At 42.1% G+C, this 15,406-nt stretch overlaps 1 protein-coding gene across 1 annotated transcript in view; it reads right to left on the reverse strand.

Annotated features, from left to right (window-relative positions):
* The window catches only part of PRKCI (protein kinase C iota), a 100,745-nt gene that overhangs the window by 4,265 nt on the left and 81,074 nt on the right, over positions 1-15,406 (reverse strand). Inside the window, exons 13-17 of the mRNA XM_044292585.1 lie at positions 13,049-13,136; positions 9,821-9,946; positions 6,749-6,828; positions 6,102-6,191; positions 4,431-4,546 (exon numbers count right to left, since the gene is read on the reverse strand). Coding sequence (XP_044148520.1) covers positions 4,431-4,546; positions 6,102-6,191; positions 6,749-6,828; positions 9,821-9,946; positions 13,049-13,136 — 500 coding nt within the window. The remainder of the gene's footprint in view (positions 1-4,430; positions 4,547-6,101; positions 6,192-6,748; positions 6,829-9,820; positions 9,947-13,048; positions 13,137-15,406) is intronic.

Below are 15,406 nucleotides of genomic sequence, written 5' to 3' on the forward strand. Positions count from 1 at the left end.
AAGAAAAGAGCATACACCGCACATGCGTGGTTACTGGAGTCAAGTGTGCTTACTCAGCTATTCTCGGAAGGCTTATAGCAGGGAAAAGAGAAAATCAAGCATTTGCAGCATCCTCTCCATTTCTGACAGGGTCCTGTTCTAGAGAAAGGAGTGGGCCTAGAGGTGGGATCTGCACCATCGGACATTTCTGGTATATCCTGTGAATGTGCTATAAATGTCCAGATGCGAATACCCCTTTAAACCACTTTACGTCCGCCCATAGGATATAAACGTCCTATGGGTGGACCTCTATTTCTGAAAGCACGTTTTAAAACGTCCTTTCAGAAATAGCAGCTGCACGCTAATCGTGCAGCTGCTGATCGGGTTGCCCGCTGTCAGTGACAGCAGGGCAACCCAGAGAGAAGGCAGGGACAGTGCCCAGGTGTCCCTGCCTTCTAGATCGCTGCAGACACAGCGCTCACCGAGCGCTGTGTATGCAGAGCAGGAAGCGCTATGCGCTTCCTGTTCCGGCCCGGCGGTCATGTGACCGCCGGGACCGGAGAGTGCAGGAGCTCTGTGAGGTCTCTCACAGACCTCGATCAGCCCTGCTCTGAGGCTGTACAGCGCAGAATCACGCTGTACAGCCTCTCTGGGGGGTGCATTTCTTCTGTAACTGGGGCGACTATGTCAGCCCCAGTTACAGGAGAAATCAACAGTGAAAAAAAAAAAGAAAAAGTGAAGCAAATGTCCCCCAGAGGTCTTGTATGACCTTATGGGGGACGAAAAGTGTAAAATAAAATAAAAAAATAAAGGGTTGAAAAAATAAAATAAAAAAAAGTTTCACATGTAAAAAAAAAAAGGTCCCCAAGTAAGGAATAAAAAATATAAATTTAAAAATAGAAAAAATAAAATAAAATAGACATATTTGGTATTGCCGCGTCCGTAAAAACCAGCTCTATAAAAATATCACATGAGCTAACCCCTCAGATGAACACCGTAAAAAAAATTAAATAAAAACTGTGTCAAAACAAGCAATTTTTGTCACCTTGCATCACAAAAGGTGCAACACCAAGTGATCAAAAACGCGTATGTCCCACAAAATGGTACCAATAAAACCGTCACCTCATCCCGCAAAAAATGAGCCCCTACATAAGAAAATCTCTCAAAAAATAAAAAAAAACTATAGCTCTTAGAACATGGAGACACTAAAACATCATTTTTTGGTTTCAAAAATGCTATTATTGTGTTAAAGTGAAACAAATAAAAAAAGTATACATATTAGGTATTGCCGCGTCCGTAAAAACCAGCTCTATAAAAATATCACATGAGCTAACCCCTCAAATTAACACCGTAAAAAAAACCAAAAAAAAACTGTGTCAAAACAAGCAATTTTTGTCACCTTGCATCACAAAAGGTGCAACACCAAGTGATCAAAAACGCGTATGTCCCACAAAATGGTACCAATAAAACCGTCACCTCATCCCGCAAAAAATGAGCCCCTACATAAGAAAATCTCTCAAAAAAAAAAAATACTATAGCTCTCAGAACATGGACACATTAAAACATAATTTTTTTGTTTCAAAAATGCTATTATTGTGTAAAACTTTAATAAATGAGAAAAAGTATACATATTAGGTATCGCCACGTCCGTAACAATCTGCTCTATAAAAATGTCACTTGACTGAACCCCTGAGGTGAACGCTGTAAAAATAAATAAATAGAAACTGTGCTAAAACAACCAATTTTTTGGTCACCTTGCCCCATAAAGTGTTATAATGAATGATCAAAAAATCATATGTACCCAAAAATAGTACTAATAAAACTGGCACCTTATCCCTAGTTTCCAAAATGGGGTCACTTCTTGGGAGTTTCTACTGTAAGGGTGCATCAGGGGGCTTCAAATGGAACATGGCATCTAAAAACCATGTGGAGTTCCTTTTCTTCTGCGCCCTGCCGTGTGCCCATACAGCAGTTTATGACCACATGTGGGGTGTTTCTGTAAACCGCAGAATCTGGGTAATAAATATTGAGTTTTGTTTGGCTGTTAACCATCGATGTGTTAAAGAAAAAATTGGATTAAAATAGAAAATCTGCCAAAAAAGTGAAATTTAAAAATTTGATCTCCATTTTCCTTTAATTCTTGTGGAACGCCTAAAGGGTTAACAAAGTTTGTAAAATCTGTTTTGAATACCTTGAGGGGTGTAGTTTCTACAATGGGGTCATTTATGGGGGTATCCACTATGTAGGCCCCACAAAGTGACTTCAGACCTGAACTGGTCCTTATAAAGTGGGTTTTGGCAATTTTCTTAAACATTTTAAGAATTTCTTCTAAACTTCTAAGTCTTCTAACGTCCTAAAAAAATAAAATGACATTTCCAAAATGATGCCAACATAAAGTAGACATATGGGGAATGTTAAGTAATAAATATTTTATGAGGTATCACTTTCTGTTTTAAAAGCAGAGAAATAGAAATTTAGAAAATTGCGAATTTTTCTAATTTTGGGGTAAATTTGGGATTTTTTCATAAATAAAGGTGAAATATTTTGACTCAAATTTATGACTATCATGAAGTACAATGTGTCACGAGAAAACAATCTCTGAATGACTTGGATAAATAAAGGCGTTCCAAAGTTATTACCACATAAAGTGAGACATGTCAGTTTTGCAAAATTAGGCCTGGTCAGGAAGGGGGCAAATGGCCCAGATGGGAAGTGGTTAATGCTGTGAAGTTATCAAGTTCAGTCCATAATTCTAATCCAAATTTGTGCCAGACCTGAAAATACTTGTCTGCTCAGGTTCCCTAAGCCCCAGGAAATTTGAAAAAACATGAACAGTTTTACAAAGAGCAGGGTAAAAATAAAGGCTAATAGTTTATCCCCAAACTTATACCTCTTCTAGATCGGAACAAACAGGTAGATAAGTACAGTCATGTATTGTGTGTTTAATGTCTAATTCGGTTGAATTCATCTTTAAGACTATTATATTGAACGTATATAAGAGAATATATATATTACGCACACAAACATACGCATCTATTTTTATTGGTACTTCTAGGTATACGCTGCTTTCTGCAGTAGGCTTTTATATTGGCCGTTTCCCATTCCTCCTTTTTTCATTAGTGTTTTCTTTCTACCTCCCACCTTCCCTGAAGGAGAATATTATATTGCTGAACAGCTCACAGATAAAATATTGTTTTCCTCAACTACCTGGTGTATACTGGGAGAAAAGGATTTCAGAGGTTGAATGTGCTGCAGAGGTTCAGCCAGTAGGATTCCTTATAAAAGAAAATCCTTGGAGAATGTAAACCCCCCTGTGAATCAAGGCTTTCAGATGGTATTCCCTATAATCTCACTGAATCTGAAATCCCTGCAGCCTAAAGATGAGTATTACAATACAATTCTGTAATGTTTTCCCAATATTAATTAAAATGTTATTCGAAAACTCTACAAGGCAAACTACTACCTGGTAATGCCTATCAAGAAATGCAGAATTTAATTTAATCTGAATAACTGCCATGCAACGCACTACCTACCCTGCATGAAATGTCTGGCCAGCAACAGCTGGTCACCTGGGATTAGGGAAGCGACAATACCTTGTTTCTACTGGTAAAGGGGTTCTCTGAGATCTAGGACATCCCCAAACAGTCTAAAATAAAAAGAGGGTATACTTGCCTCTTTCTCCAGGGCTGTTCTCTGTGCTGCTGGTCTGGTCTGATGCTGCTAGTTTACAAACTGCACTGGTGATGTACTGGTATACAGGGTGTGACTGCGGCATCAAATCATGTGCTGTGCACTGGCACGTGACAGATGCCGTTTATAATGAAGACATGGTAAGATGACAGACCGGCAAGAAAGAGATAAGTATACCCTCATTTTGTTATTTTAGACCAGGGATGCCCAACCTGTGACCATTCAGCTGTTGCAAAACTACAACTCCTAGCATGTTTGGACAGCCTGCAACTTTCAGGGAGTTGTAGTTTTGCAACAGCTGGAGGGCCACAGGTTGGGCATCCCTGTTTTAGAGCATTCGGGGATGTGTCCAAGATTTTTTTTTATTATATCAGACAATCCCTTCTAAGGAATTTAAAGGGATTTTCCCATCACAGACTGTTAAAGCAATTACAGTATATCCTATAATAATCTGGTCTACAACTGCATTCATTATATCGTACCCAGAAAGTACAAATGGTGGCCTATAAAGCCCTGTCTTTGGACCTTTACAAACAGAAAGAGTCCTGCTTCCAAGGAGCCAGGGAACTGCTCCACGTGACTTTCTAGGCTCTGGGTGAATAGGGTTGGGTGCTATTAGCACAGCCATCACACTTGTGTTTTTTTTACTATAGGCAGTGGGCTATTAATGAGACACTTAGGGGTCATTTATTGCAATACAGCCCTGCTTTCTTGCTGTAAGCCCTGTCCTATTCCAAGAAGAATGACTTGGGTAAACATACTCATCGTCAGGCGTGAGTTGAACAGGCTCATTGGTGAACTGCGCATCAAAATTATCCAAACCAAATTCTCCACATATGTTAGGTTTGAAGGGTGGAACCACTTGTTTCTGCTCCATCTAAAATAAAACCAAAAGACATGAACTTAACCACTAGAGTATCAAGCCAAACATCCTATAAGATACATACTGCCCGACAGTGATCGGCAGGGCCAATAAATCAGATTTTTCAACAGTGATTTTGTCAAACATGGGGGCTCATTTAAAGGGGTTGTTTGATTTACGGTACAATACACCGTGAGGGGATTCTGAGCCAAGTACAGCGAGGGTCTCTCGTTCAGGATGTTATCGATCAGTCAGAATGGAGGGTAGCTGATGAGAGCACCTGATGCTCTGGAGGACTCAGCATATCCAATTTTCCATTTTTCCAGGGGCGGTGCAGAAGACAAATGAAATACTTGCTTTTGGATCATTGGAGATTTAAGTCGTGGTACTACCCTTCTAATAAAAAAAGGATTGTCCAAGGTGAAGAACCCCTTTAAAGTGGTGCACCTTTGGTAGGCTTATGCAGGTCATCTATCTGTAGAATTTAGGTTTATTTGTATTATTAATTGTGACTCTTAAAACAGCTCATTGACACATGAATGCCCAAGTTATAGGGGGGGGGTTCTCTAGGACTTCAACAATGATAGGCCATCAATGTTTAAACAGGGGGGATAACTCTGGGACCCCATGATCAGCATAAAGAAGGACAGGCTATTCATTTTTAAGTCCAAGAGAACCCGTTTAAGACGTAATACTTGCCCAGGGTATCCGAGTGTTCATAAGAAGGGCTGCAGAACTACTAAATCTTGTTAGTAAGGCTGTGTTCACATCTCCGTTTAGCTTTCAGTTCTTCTGATTTGTCAGAAGAGCAGGAAAAAAAAAAAAAACAGGATCCTATATCCTATGTTGCATCAGTTGTCGTTTGAGCAATTTCCATCTATGATCGTAACGTTTCTTTTTTAGACAGAAAAAAGTCCTGCGTGCAGCACTTTTTTCCCATCTAAAAAAATTATGAATTGAAGCCACAGGATCAGTTTATATTTTTTTTTATAAACACGGATCCTATACAATCCTATGCATAAGGGCTTGTTCACACAAACGTGTGATGCCCATTGCCGTATTGCGGATCCGCAATACACGGGCACCGTTCCGTGGCCATTCCGCATAACGGATGTGGACCCATTAATTTCAGTGGGTCTGTAAATCCGGAGATGCGGAACGGAAGAATGGAACACTACGGAGTGCTTTCTGGGGTTCCGTTCCGTGCTTCCGCACCGCAAAAAGATAGAACATGCTCTATGTTCTTGCGGAACGGAAGGATCGCGGACCCATTCAAGTGAATAGGTCTGCGATCCCCATGCGCCTGCCGCACAGATGGTGCCTGTGCATTGAGGACCGCAATTTGCATCCCTAACTGATACAACAGGATCCGTTATTTTACAGGATCCTGTTCCCCCCCCTTTCTTCTAACTGATCAGAAGAACGGAAAGCTAAACGGTGATATGAACTCAGCCTAAGCAGTTGGAAAAGATTCTCATTTTGAACATCAATAATTAATAGATATAAAGAATACGCTTACTACAGTAGAGAAACATGGATAAAGAGGACTGCAAAAAATAAATGCATTTACCAGATCCCAGTCAACATTGCGAAAGAACTGGTGTCCCTGGATATCAGCGAATCCCGTCTGCGGGTGGCAGCCAAGGCGATCCTTTGGTTCCTAAAGTACATAAAGATATATTCACATTTACAGAGCAATTATAATACAGAAAAACAATGGAATTAATAAGTGCTTTTTCTTAATTGGACACATGGCTCAAATGTTCACAGCGTGTGCACAAAATATGTACGCAATCTTAAACGGAATCTATGATGAAAACTGGGGCTTCCCATCATAAATATTCATTCATCAAACTTCCTAAAGAACACTACAAAGCCCAAACACTGCATTGTGTAGAACAGTGGTCTCCAACATCTTGAAATTCTCACTGACAAAAAATGTTGTAATGGAATGAAACTTTCTATATGTGAATGTATTGGGGAAAACTGTACAACTGAACGGAGGCTCTAATATCCTGCTGGGCCTCCTCTAGCCTGGATACAAGATGAGATATGGTTGGACATGGAGGCATACAGGTTCTGTATGGTGTCCTGCAGCACATTTGCCCACAGATGTCACAGCTTCTGATAAATCTCTTGCAGAAGAACTAATGCATGGTTTGCCAGAAAGCAACACAAGGTAACTACACAGAGATATTCTCAGGTAGGTAGGCTCACCTTATTCAGAAAGCTTTTGAGAACACTTGCTGCTTTCACGGACAAAGATCTGGGTATACGAATCTGTTTTTCAAGAATAACTGAGAAAAAAAAAGTAAATGATGTCAAGAAACAGTGACAATTTTTCCCAAATAAGAAACATTTCACTATTGAAATACATAAAGCTCCCCTGCATACGTTAATGATAGCACTTATCAATGTGACAGAAATTAAAGAGGTCCTAAAGTGCAACTTTTTACTAAATCTTTATATATACACAATGGGGGAGAGTTTTCAAAATTGAAAACTGCTTACTTGCCCATAGCAACCAATCAGATTCTACCTTTCATTTTTCAGAACTCCTTTTGAAAAAGAAAGCATCACTCTGGTTGCTATGAGGAACTAAGCCAGTGTCCTTTTGCACCGGTTTTGATAAATCTCCCCTTTTGTTCCAATTCCAGCCTCTTTAGCTCCATTTGCTAAAAAGTTATCGTCTTATATAGTGATGGCATATTGATAGGATGTCCCATCTTTTTATCATCAGTAGAGGCAGCGCCGGCGTTAAGGGGGGAAAACTGGGCAATTTCCCAGGGCCCACATCCTCTAAGGGGTCCCCTGCTTCAATGCTGCTGTTAAGCTGAACAACCCTGGGAGCGTACGGGTGGACGGCTGAAAAGCTGCACTTTACCAAAGTGCTGCTCTGCAAACTGACAGCTCCGGACACCAGCAGCACTCTTCTACTGGAGCTGTAGGACCTGCCATGATGTCACCAGCAGAAGGCGGGACTCAGCAGAGAAGAGAGGGATGAAGGACCTGTGATTATCTCAGGGAGGCGTTTTTTTTTTATACTAAATGTCTGCACTGCTGGGGGCAACAGGGAAGGGGGGGGGGGGGGGGGAATCATTATATACACCTGGCACTAGGGTTGGACGATATCAAAAATATTCAGACGATAACGATATTAAAAAATATCGATAACGGTATATATCACGATAAATCCCTGTTTAAAAGAAGAAAAAAAAACACAAGGAGACGTTATACTGTATGGGGGGGGGGGGGGTCACAAGGAGGCGTTACACTGTATGGGGGGGGGCAGCCACAAGGAGGCGTTACACTGTATGGGGGGGGGCAGCCACAAGGAGGCGTTACACTGTATGGGGGCAGCCACAAGGAGGCGTTACACTGTATGGGGGCAGCCACAAGGAGGCGTTACACTGTATGGGGGCAGCCACAAGGAGGCGTTACACTGTATGGGGGCAGCCACAAGGAGGCGTTACACTGTATGGGGGCAGCCACAAGGAGGCGTTACACTGTATGGGGGCAGCCACAAGGAGGCGTTACACTGTATGGGGGCAGCCACAAGGAGGCGTTACACTGTATGGGGGCAGCCACAAGGAGGCGTTACACTGTATGGGGGCAGCCACAAGGAGGCGTTACACTGTATGGGGGCAGCCACAAGGAGGCGTTACACTGTATGGGGGCAGCCACAAGGAGGCGTTACACTGTATGGGGGCAGCCACAAGGAGGCGTTACACTGTATGGGGGCAGCCACAAGGAGGCGTTACACTGTATGGGGGCAGCCACAAGGAGGCGTTACACTGTATGGGGGCAGCCACAAGGAGGCGTTACACTGTATGGGGGCAGCCACAAGGAGGCGTTACACTGTATGGGGGCAGCCACAAGGAGGCGTTACACTGTATGGGGGCAGCCACAAGGAGGCGTTACACTGTATGGGGGCAGCCACAAGGAGGCGTTATAATATAGTCTTGTGGCCACAGGCCACCATACATGCAGACGCAGTAATACTTTGCGATATACTTTTCCCACGGCTGTCTCGCTTGTGTGCTCCAATTCTGACATCATATGCTGGTGGGCCAAGATTTGAATATGGGAGCAAGGAGGAGGGAGAGCCGGGGGCGACCCGCTGCGGGAAGTAATACGTTTCTAATTTTGTCACCAGAGCACACGAGCGAGGCAGCCACAGGAAAAGTCTCTCCAGAGACACCCAGTACTCACACAGAGTTCGCCACATAGAATCGGCACTGGTGGGTGACGGACGGTGATGATGTCAGATGGTGGGTGGAGACTTGACTGAGGGAGGCGGAGCAAGAAGGAGCCAGGAGCAAGAGGAAGTAATGTTTGTAGTTTTGTACTCAGCGCTATGCAAGGTGCAGGGGCGGGCGCACGTTTAGAAGCGGTCAGCCCACATGACCGCTTTGATGACATCACAAAATACCGCAGTATTTAGGAAAGAGCGATATCGCAGTTTTTTTTTATACCGCGGTATATCGCCCAACCCTACCTGGCATTACTGGGGAGGAATGGAGGAGCATTATTTACTGGGACTACGGGGTACAAATATATATATATATATATATACACACACACACACACATACACATAGGCAATATGGGGGGGGGAAGGGGAGCATTATATATTGGAACTAGCGGGGAGCACGACATTAGAGCCACTGGGAGCTTTATGGTTCTATTATAGCTACTGGGGTACTGTAAGGGCACCAGGCAGCCTTGCCGATCAGCTGTTTGAGGAGACTGTGTGCACACGTGCCGTCTCCTTTCCCTCTTCCTGCTCACTGCTGTATGTCTATGGGACAGCAGCAGTGAACTGCACGCACCGTCTGCTCCAACTGCTGATCGGCAGGGGTGTCACGAGTTGGACGTCAGACTGTGTTTTTAGCACATTACTACAAGATTTGGGGCCCCACTTGATTTTGCCCAGGGCCACATTTTGTCTAAAACCGGCCCCGAGTAGAGGTCCAACCATTGGAACTGATGTAGCACTGCACCCTTCTAACTGTTCCCTACATAGTGGTGCTCTCAGCTTCACTTGGACCAGACTGGCTGCAGTGTTGGGAATACAGGACTACATCAGTACAGCATTCCTTGATTTTCAGGGTTGGTGGGGGGTCTCAGAGGTGAGACTCCTAATAATTATGAAGTCATGGCGTACTCTAGTGACGTGCCACATAAGATGGGAATAACCCTATAATAGCACAGAAATCTATTTAGAGTTATAGTACACATTCTTACTTTATTTATTAGCCAACATAATAAAACAGTACATGGCTTATACCTTGAAAAAGGAAATCCTCAGTGTTTTGGTCTGGATTGTCTGAACTCCCCACAATGTCAAACGGAGACCGACCGGCCATCATCTCAAACATCAAGACACCTAGTGCCCACCAGTCCACACTGAAACCTTTGGCAGACATGAATAAGAAGGAAAAAACCATAAAAGTCAGTTGCATTATCTTCCATTCAAAACTAGTAATAATTCACATAATTTAAAATACTTTAAAGTATTACTGTCATTCTTTTTTATTTTTATTTGTGTAATGTGTAGGGGTAGTGATACTGACCATTTTTGTAATATACTTTAATTACTGAAATCGTACATTTTTCTTAGAAAAATAGCCCTAAAGTGGCCCATTTTGAGCCTTAGCAACGCTCCTCTGTCTTCTGTTTACATAACAGTGGAGACTTGCTAACATTGACTGTCATGTAAACAGAAGGCAGAGGAGCATTGCTAAGGCTCAAAATGGCCCACTTTAGGGCTATTTTTATAATAGAAATGTAAAATTTCGGTAATTAAAGTATATTACAAAAATGGTCATTATCGCTCCCCCTACACATTACACAAATAAAAAAAAAGGAATGACAGTTACACTTTAAGTAGCAACTTTTATATTGTTGGTGTCAAAAGCCTCTCTACGGTATAGATCACTACTCTAAGTTGGTGTCATTTACGGGATTTGGCCATTTGACTAATGTACGTGCCCATTCACTAGATATGTATTAAAGAGGTTAGGTGTACAGCCATCTCTCTCCATCTTCCCATACATATCTATGTTTGGTTCGTCCAAGCATGCATATCTAGTGAATGGGAGAGGGCTGTCCCCTTGCAAAATCACCGCCTAAATCATACAACCCAAATTAAAAAAAATTTAGGACGCCTTGTACAATGTAAATAAAAACAGAAAGCAATGATTTGAAAATTTCACTGTCTCATATTTTATTCACAATAGAACATAGGAAACATATCAGAAAGTGAGACATTGTACCATTTCATGATAAATCACATTCATTTACTTAATAGCAGCATCTCAAAAAGTTGGGACATGGTCATGTCTAACATTGTATAGCACCCCCTCTTCTTTTAACAAGAGTCTGTAAATGTCTGGGAAGTGAGGAGACCAATTGCTGGAATTTTGGGAAATGAATGTTGTCCCCTTCTTGTCCAATGAAGGATTTTATCTGCTCAACAGTCCTGGGCATTCTGTGCTGACTTTTCATTTTATGATGCACAAAATCGTTCCTATTGATAAAAGGTCTGGACTGCAGGCAGGCCAGTTCAGCACCTGGACTCTTCTGTGAAGCCGTGCTGCTGTGATGGATGGAGTATGTGGTATAGCATTGTCTTACTGAGCTATACAAGGCCTTCCCTGATGGCCATGTCTGGATGGGAGCATATGTTTTTCTAAAACCTCTGTATACTGTTCAGTGCCTTTCCAGATGTGCTAGCTACCCATGCCATAGGCCCTAATGCAACCCCATACCATCAGAGATGTAGTCTTATGAACTGTGCACTGATAAGCTGGATGGTCCCTCTCGTTTTAAATCCACAGCATACTGTGTCCGTGGTTTCCAAACAGAATTTCAAATTTTGATGGCCAGTTTTCCATTTAGCCTCCGTCCATTTTAAATGTGCTTCGGCCTAGAGAAGACGGTAATGTTTCTGGATCATCTTTGCATGAAACAGCTTTAACTTGCATTCATGGATTGTACGACATTAGCACAATTATGCCTGGAAGTGTCCCTGACCCCATGCAGGATATTCAGTGCAGAATCTTGCCTGCTTTTAATGTTGTAGCAGCACTTGAGGTCCCATAGATCACGAGCATCCAATACTGACCGTCAACCTTGACACTTCAGAACATGAATCTTGATATTATGTACTGGAGATACTGAGATATTCAAAGTCTTTGCAAATTGAATTTGAGGGAAATTTGTTTGAAGTTGTTCCACAATTTTTAGAGTTTTTCACAGATCATTTAGTTCTGAGAGAGACCCAATCATGTGACTCAGTAGGAAACTGCTCCTCCAGCTGTTATTTTTATTTATTAGTACCACTTACTTTTCCAGCCTTTCCCCGTCTTAATCTTTATTGAGATGTGTTGTTGACACCAAGGTCTAAATGAGTTCATTTTTCATGAAATGGTAAAATGTTTCACTTTACACATATGATATGTGTTCAACGTTCTATTGTGAAAATAATATGGGTCTATCAGATCTGCAGATCATTGCATTCTGTTTTTATTTACATAGCGTCCCAAATTTTGTGGAATTGGGGATGTATACTGTGCACCAGCACTAGCGCCCCCAATATAGTTGAAATGGGGGTGTGACAGCATCATATGTAGGTTGGTAGGTGTTTTTTTTTTACTGGCGACAAGTCCTTTATTTATTTTATGCACTTATATAGCGCTGACATAATCGGCTTTACAGACATAAGCATCAAGCTGTCATGGGGGTCACAATCCAAGTTCCCCATCAGTATGTCTTTGGAGTGTGGGAGGAAACCCACACAAACATGGGGAGAACATACAAACTCAATGCAGATGTTGTCCTTAGGGTACTTTCACACTTGCGGCAGGACGGATCCGACAGGCTGTTCACCATGTCGGATCCGTCCTGCGGCTATTTCGCTGTGCCGCCGCTCTGTACCCATTGACTATAATGGGGACGGGGGCGGAGCTCCGGCGCAGCACGGAGGTGCACGGCGAAAGCCGCCGGACTAAAAAGTTGGACATGCAGTACTTTTTAGTCCGGCGGTTTTCGCCGTGCACCGCCGTGCTGCATTGGAGCTCCGCCCCCGTCCCCATTATAGTCAATGGGGACGGAGCGGCGATCCAGTGGCACGGCGAAATAGCCGCAGGACGGATCAGACATGGTGAACAGCCTGTCGGATCCGTCCTGCCGCAAGTATGAAAGTACCCTCAGTCGGATTCTAACCACTGAGCCACTGTGCTGCCACACTTAAAGGGGTTGTCTCATCACAGACCAACCCTTTATTATGGGAGATGCTGAAACAAATGGGTGATCTTATACAGTCATGTGCCTTAAAATGATCTTTATATTAAAAGATTACATAAAATCGGAACTCGAAAAATTTGGTGAAAATAAATCTTAGGTTGAAAGCTCAAATGTGAACATATGAGTGAATAACTGACGTCTTAAATAAGTGACACACATGGTCCATGTAAGCCACAGCCAGCAGAAATGAACAGCATAATTTTTTTACCATAATCTTCTCCACGCAGGATTTCAGGGGCAATGTAGTTTGGTGTACCACAGAACGTACTAGTCGTGTCTCCTGGCCGTAGACCTTCCTTTAAACCATAACATAAAACAGAAATCAGCAAACACATTCATAATCCATCAAGGCACTAAAGTCTAAAGAAATATTCCAACTGACCCGTAAAGGAGGAGAAGTTTTATACCCACACATCAGGCTCTAGGTTTGCCAATAAGAAAGAACCCTCGTTTCCCGAATCTTTCTTCCGGATACTGACCATGTAAAGTGTGGGGTCACATTGACCATAATATAAAATCAGAGTAAAATGTTTCTGTAATATAGTGTCTGCTTCTTAATGTAGACAGAACATTTTGACGTCTTTGTGCAGTAGTTCATCGCTGTCATTAGGACAGATGCACTGTGAGCACTCCTCTTGCGCCACTTGGGTGTGGTGTGGGCGGGGGCGTAGTAGACCCCACAACTTGGCAAATTTACTACAATTTATGCTAGAAAATGGGGTAAACTGTAACTCAAATCTATGTCAACTCTGGCACACAGAGGGTCAGTGATGTGCATAACTCATTAAAGTGAACTGTGCTCTTTAATAACTAAGCACATTTCCCTCCAGAGCACAGAGGATCAAGACGGCTACGCTAATCTTGATAGTTTACCCCCATGACCGCATAGTTCTAATAGTGGAGTGCTGGGCAGGTCGGTCTACCTAAACCACACAGGAAAGGAGCAGTCATCAGTCCACATAAGAAGGACTAAAGGAGTAGAAATGTGCTCTACATCAAGAACGTGGTATGGCAGCTCAACTCATCAAATGGGATGGGTTTAGTGCACTGTGAGACAATACAACCACTAGAAATATACATAAAGACATACACAAATTAATTTCATATCCTTACTGGACTAAAGGCAAACAGCATCAATGTGGTAAAGTACTTTCAGTAGGAATAGAAGCAGGGAGAGTGTAAGAGTCAAAATGGTAGATAAAGCAGAGATAACAGGAGAACAGCAAGGGAGCACAGGAGAAAATGGCTGGTGGTGGGGGGGTAAATAAACAGTGCTAACCAAATACAGGCCAATAACAATGCAAAGAGATAAGAAACAGGCAACATTTTAAGTGCAATACATCACCTCTATTTTTGACCAATTAAAAACCAGATAGTGATGCATTTTCTTTAAAAAATGTATTTATTTTTTATTCTGTTTTTGTTCATGAGGTCGGCCATGTTGCCCTAGCTGTTTGTTAAACACAATTCAATGACATGCTTTACAGCAGCCACATTGAAATAGGAACCTGAAGACTGAAGATGGAATTTGGGGGTCGTAGGAAAATGATCTAGGCATGCTTTGTAACCTGTGCACAGTTGACTGTGCAATAAGCAAGAGTGAGCTGTGTCCATCAGCTATTCTCGATGGTTAAAGGGAACATGGCACCACAAAATGCACTGCAATCTGCAGGCAGCACATTATAGAGCAGGAGGAGCTGAGCAGATTAATACATAGTTTTATGGATTCAATAAAACTTGTAATTTATACATTTATATCTCTGCTCTTTCCGAGTTCAGTTGCACATGGGGGATGTCTTATTAGTGACTGATGGCATTTCCTGTGTATACAGAGATAAAAGTCAATCACGGTTTACAACTGAGCTCAGAAAGAGCAGAGATTTCAATATAAAAATTAAAAGGTTTAATGAATCTTTTCCCACAAAGCTATATATCAATCTGATCAGTTACTTCTGCTCTACAAGGCAGTGTTCACATTAGCTTTTTGTCCCAGGTTTAACATATACATATGACGTATAAGTATGTATGTTAAATGTGAATCAAAAACATGATATGAACACAGCCGAACATGCTGCCTGCAGATTTTACAGCGTTGCATGGAAACAAGTTCTCATCCATTCTGTGTTATGTGCCTCCAGCTTTTGTGCTAGAGGTGTTACTTGTCATTGTATTTGTCCCTGTGTTGATAATGAGATGACTGCCGAGAAGTGATATCTACAAGAAGTGTCAGCCTATTATGAGACTTAGTGACCAAAGTAATTTCTGCAATAACCTTTTTTTTTTCTTTCAGATAAAGACAGTGAAATAAAAAATGTACGAAAATTCTTAAAAGATTAGTTTAACAGATTTAAATCTAAGACTCAAATACGACTACGTTTCACTCTATGTTTTGCAACCTCCTACAATTTTTTTTTCTTTTCCTGCTTTTGCGTCCCTTGACTCCTTGTTTTGTTCTCGGGTCCCGCTATCTAAGACGAGAACTGACTGTTTGGGACTATCACTGTTTCTGTTAGGCTGCGTTCACTGTTGCGTTCTCATTCTGGCAGGCTATTCCATTCTGGCATAA

This window comes from Bufo gargarizans, chromosome 4 (genome assembly GCF_014858855.1).
Source record: "Bufo gargarizans isolate SCDJY-AF-19 chromosome 4, ASM1485885v1, whole genome shotgun sequence".
NCBI classification, from domain to species: Eukaryota; Metazoa; Chordata; class Amphibia; order Anura; family Bufonidae; genus Bufo; species Bufo gargarizans.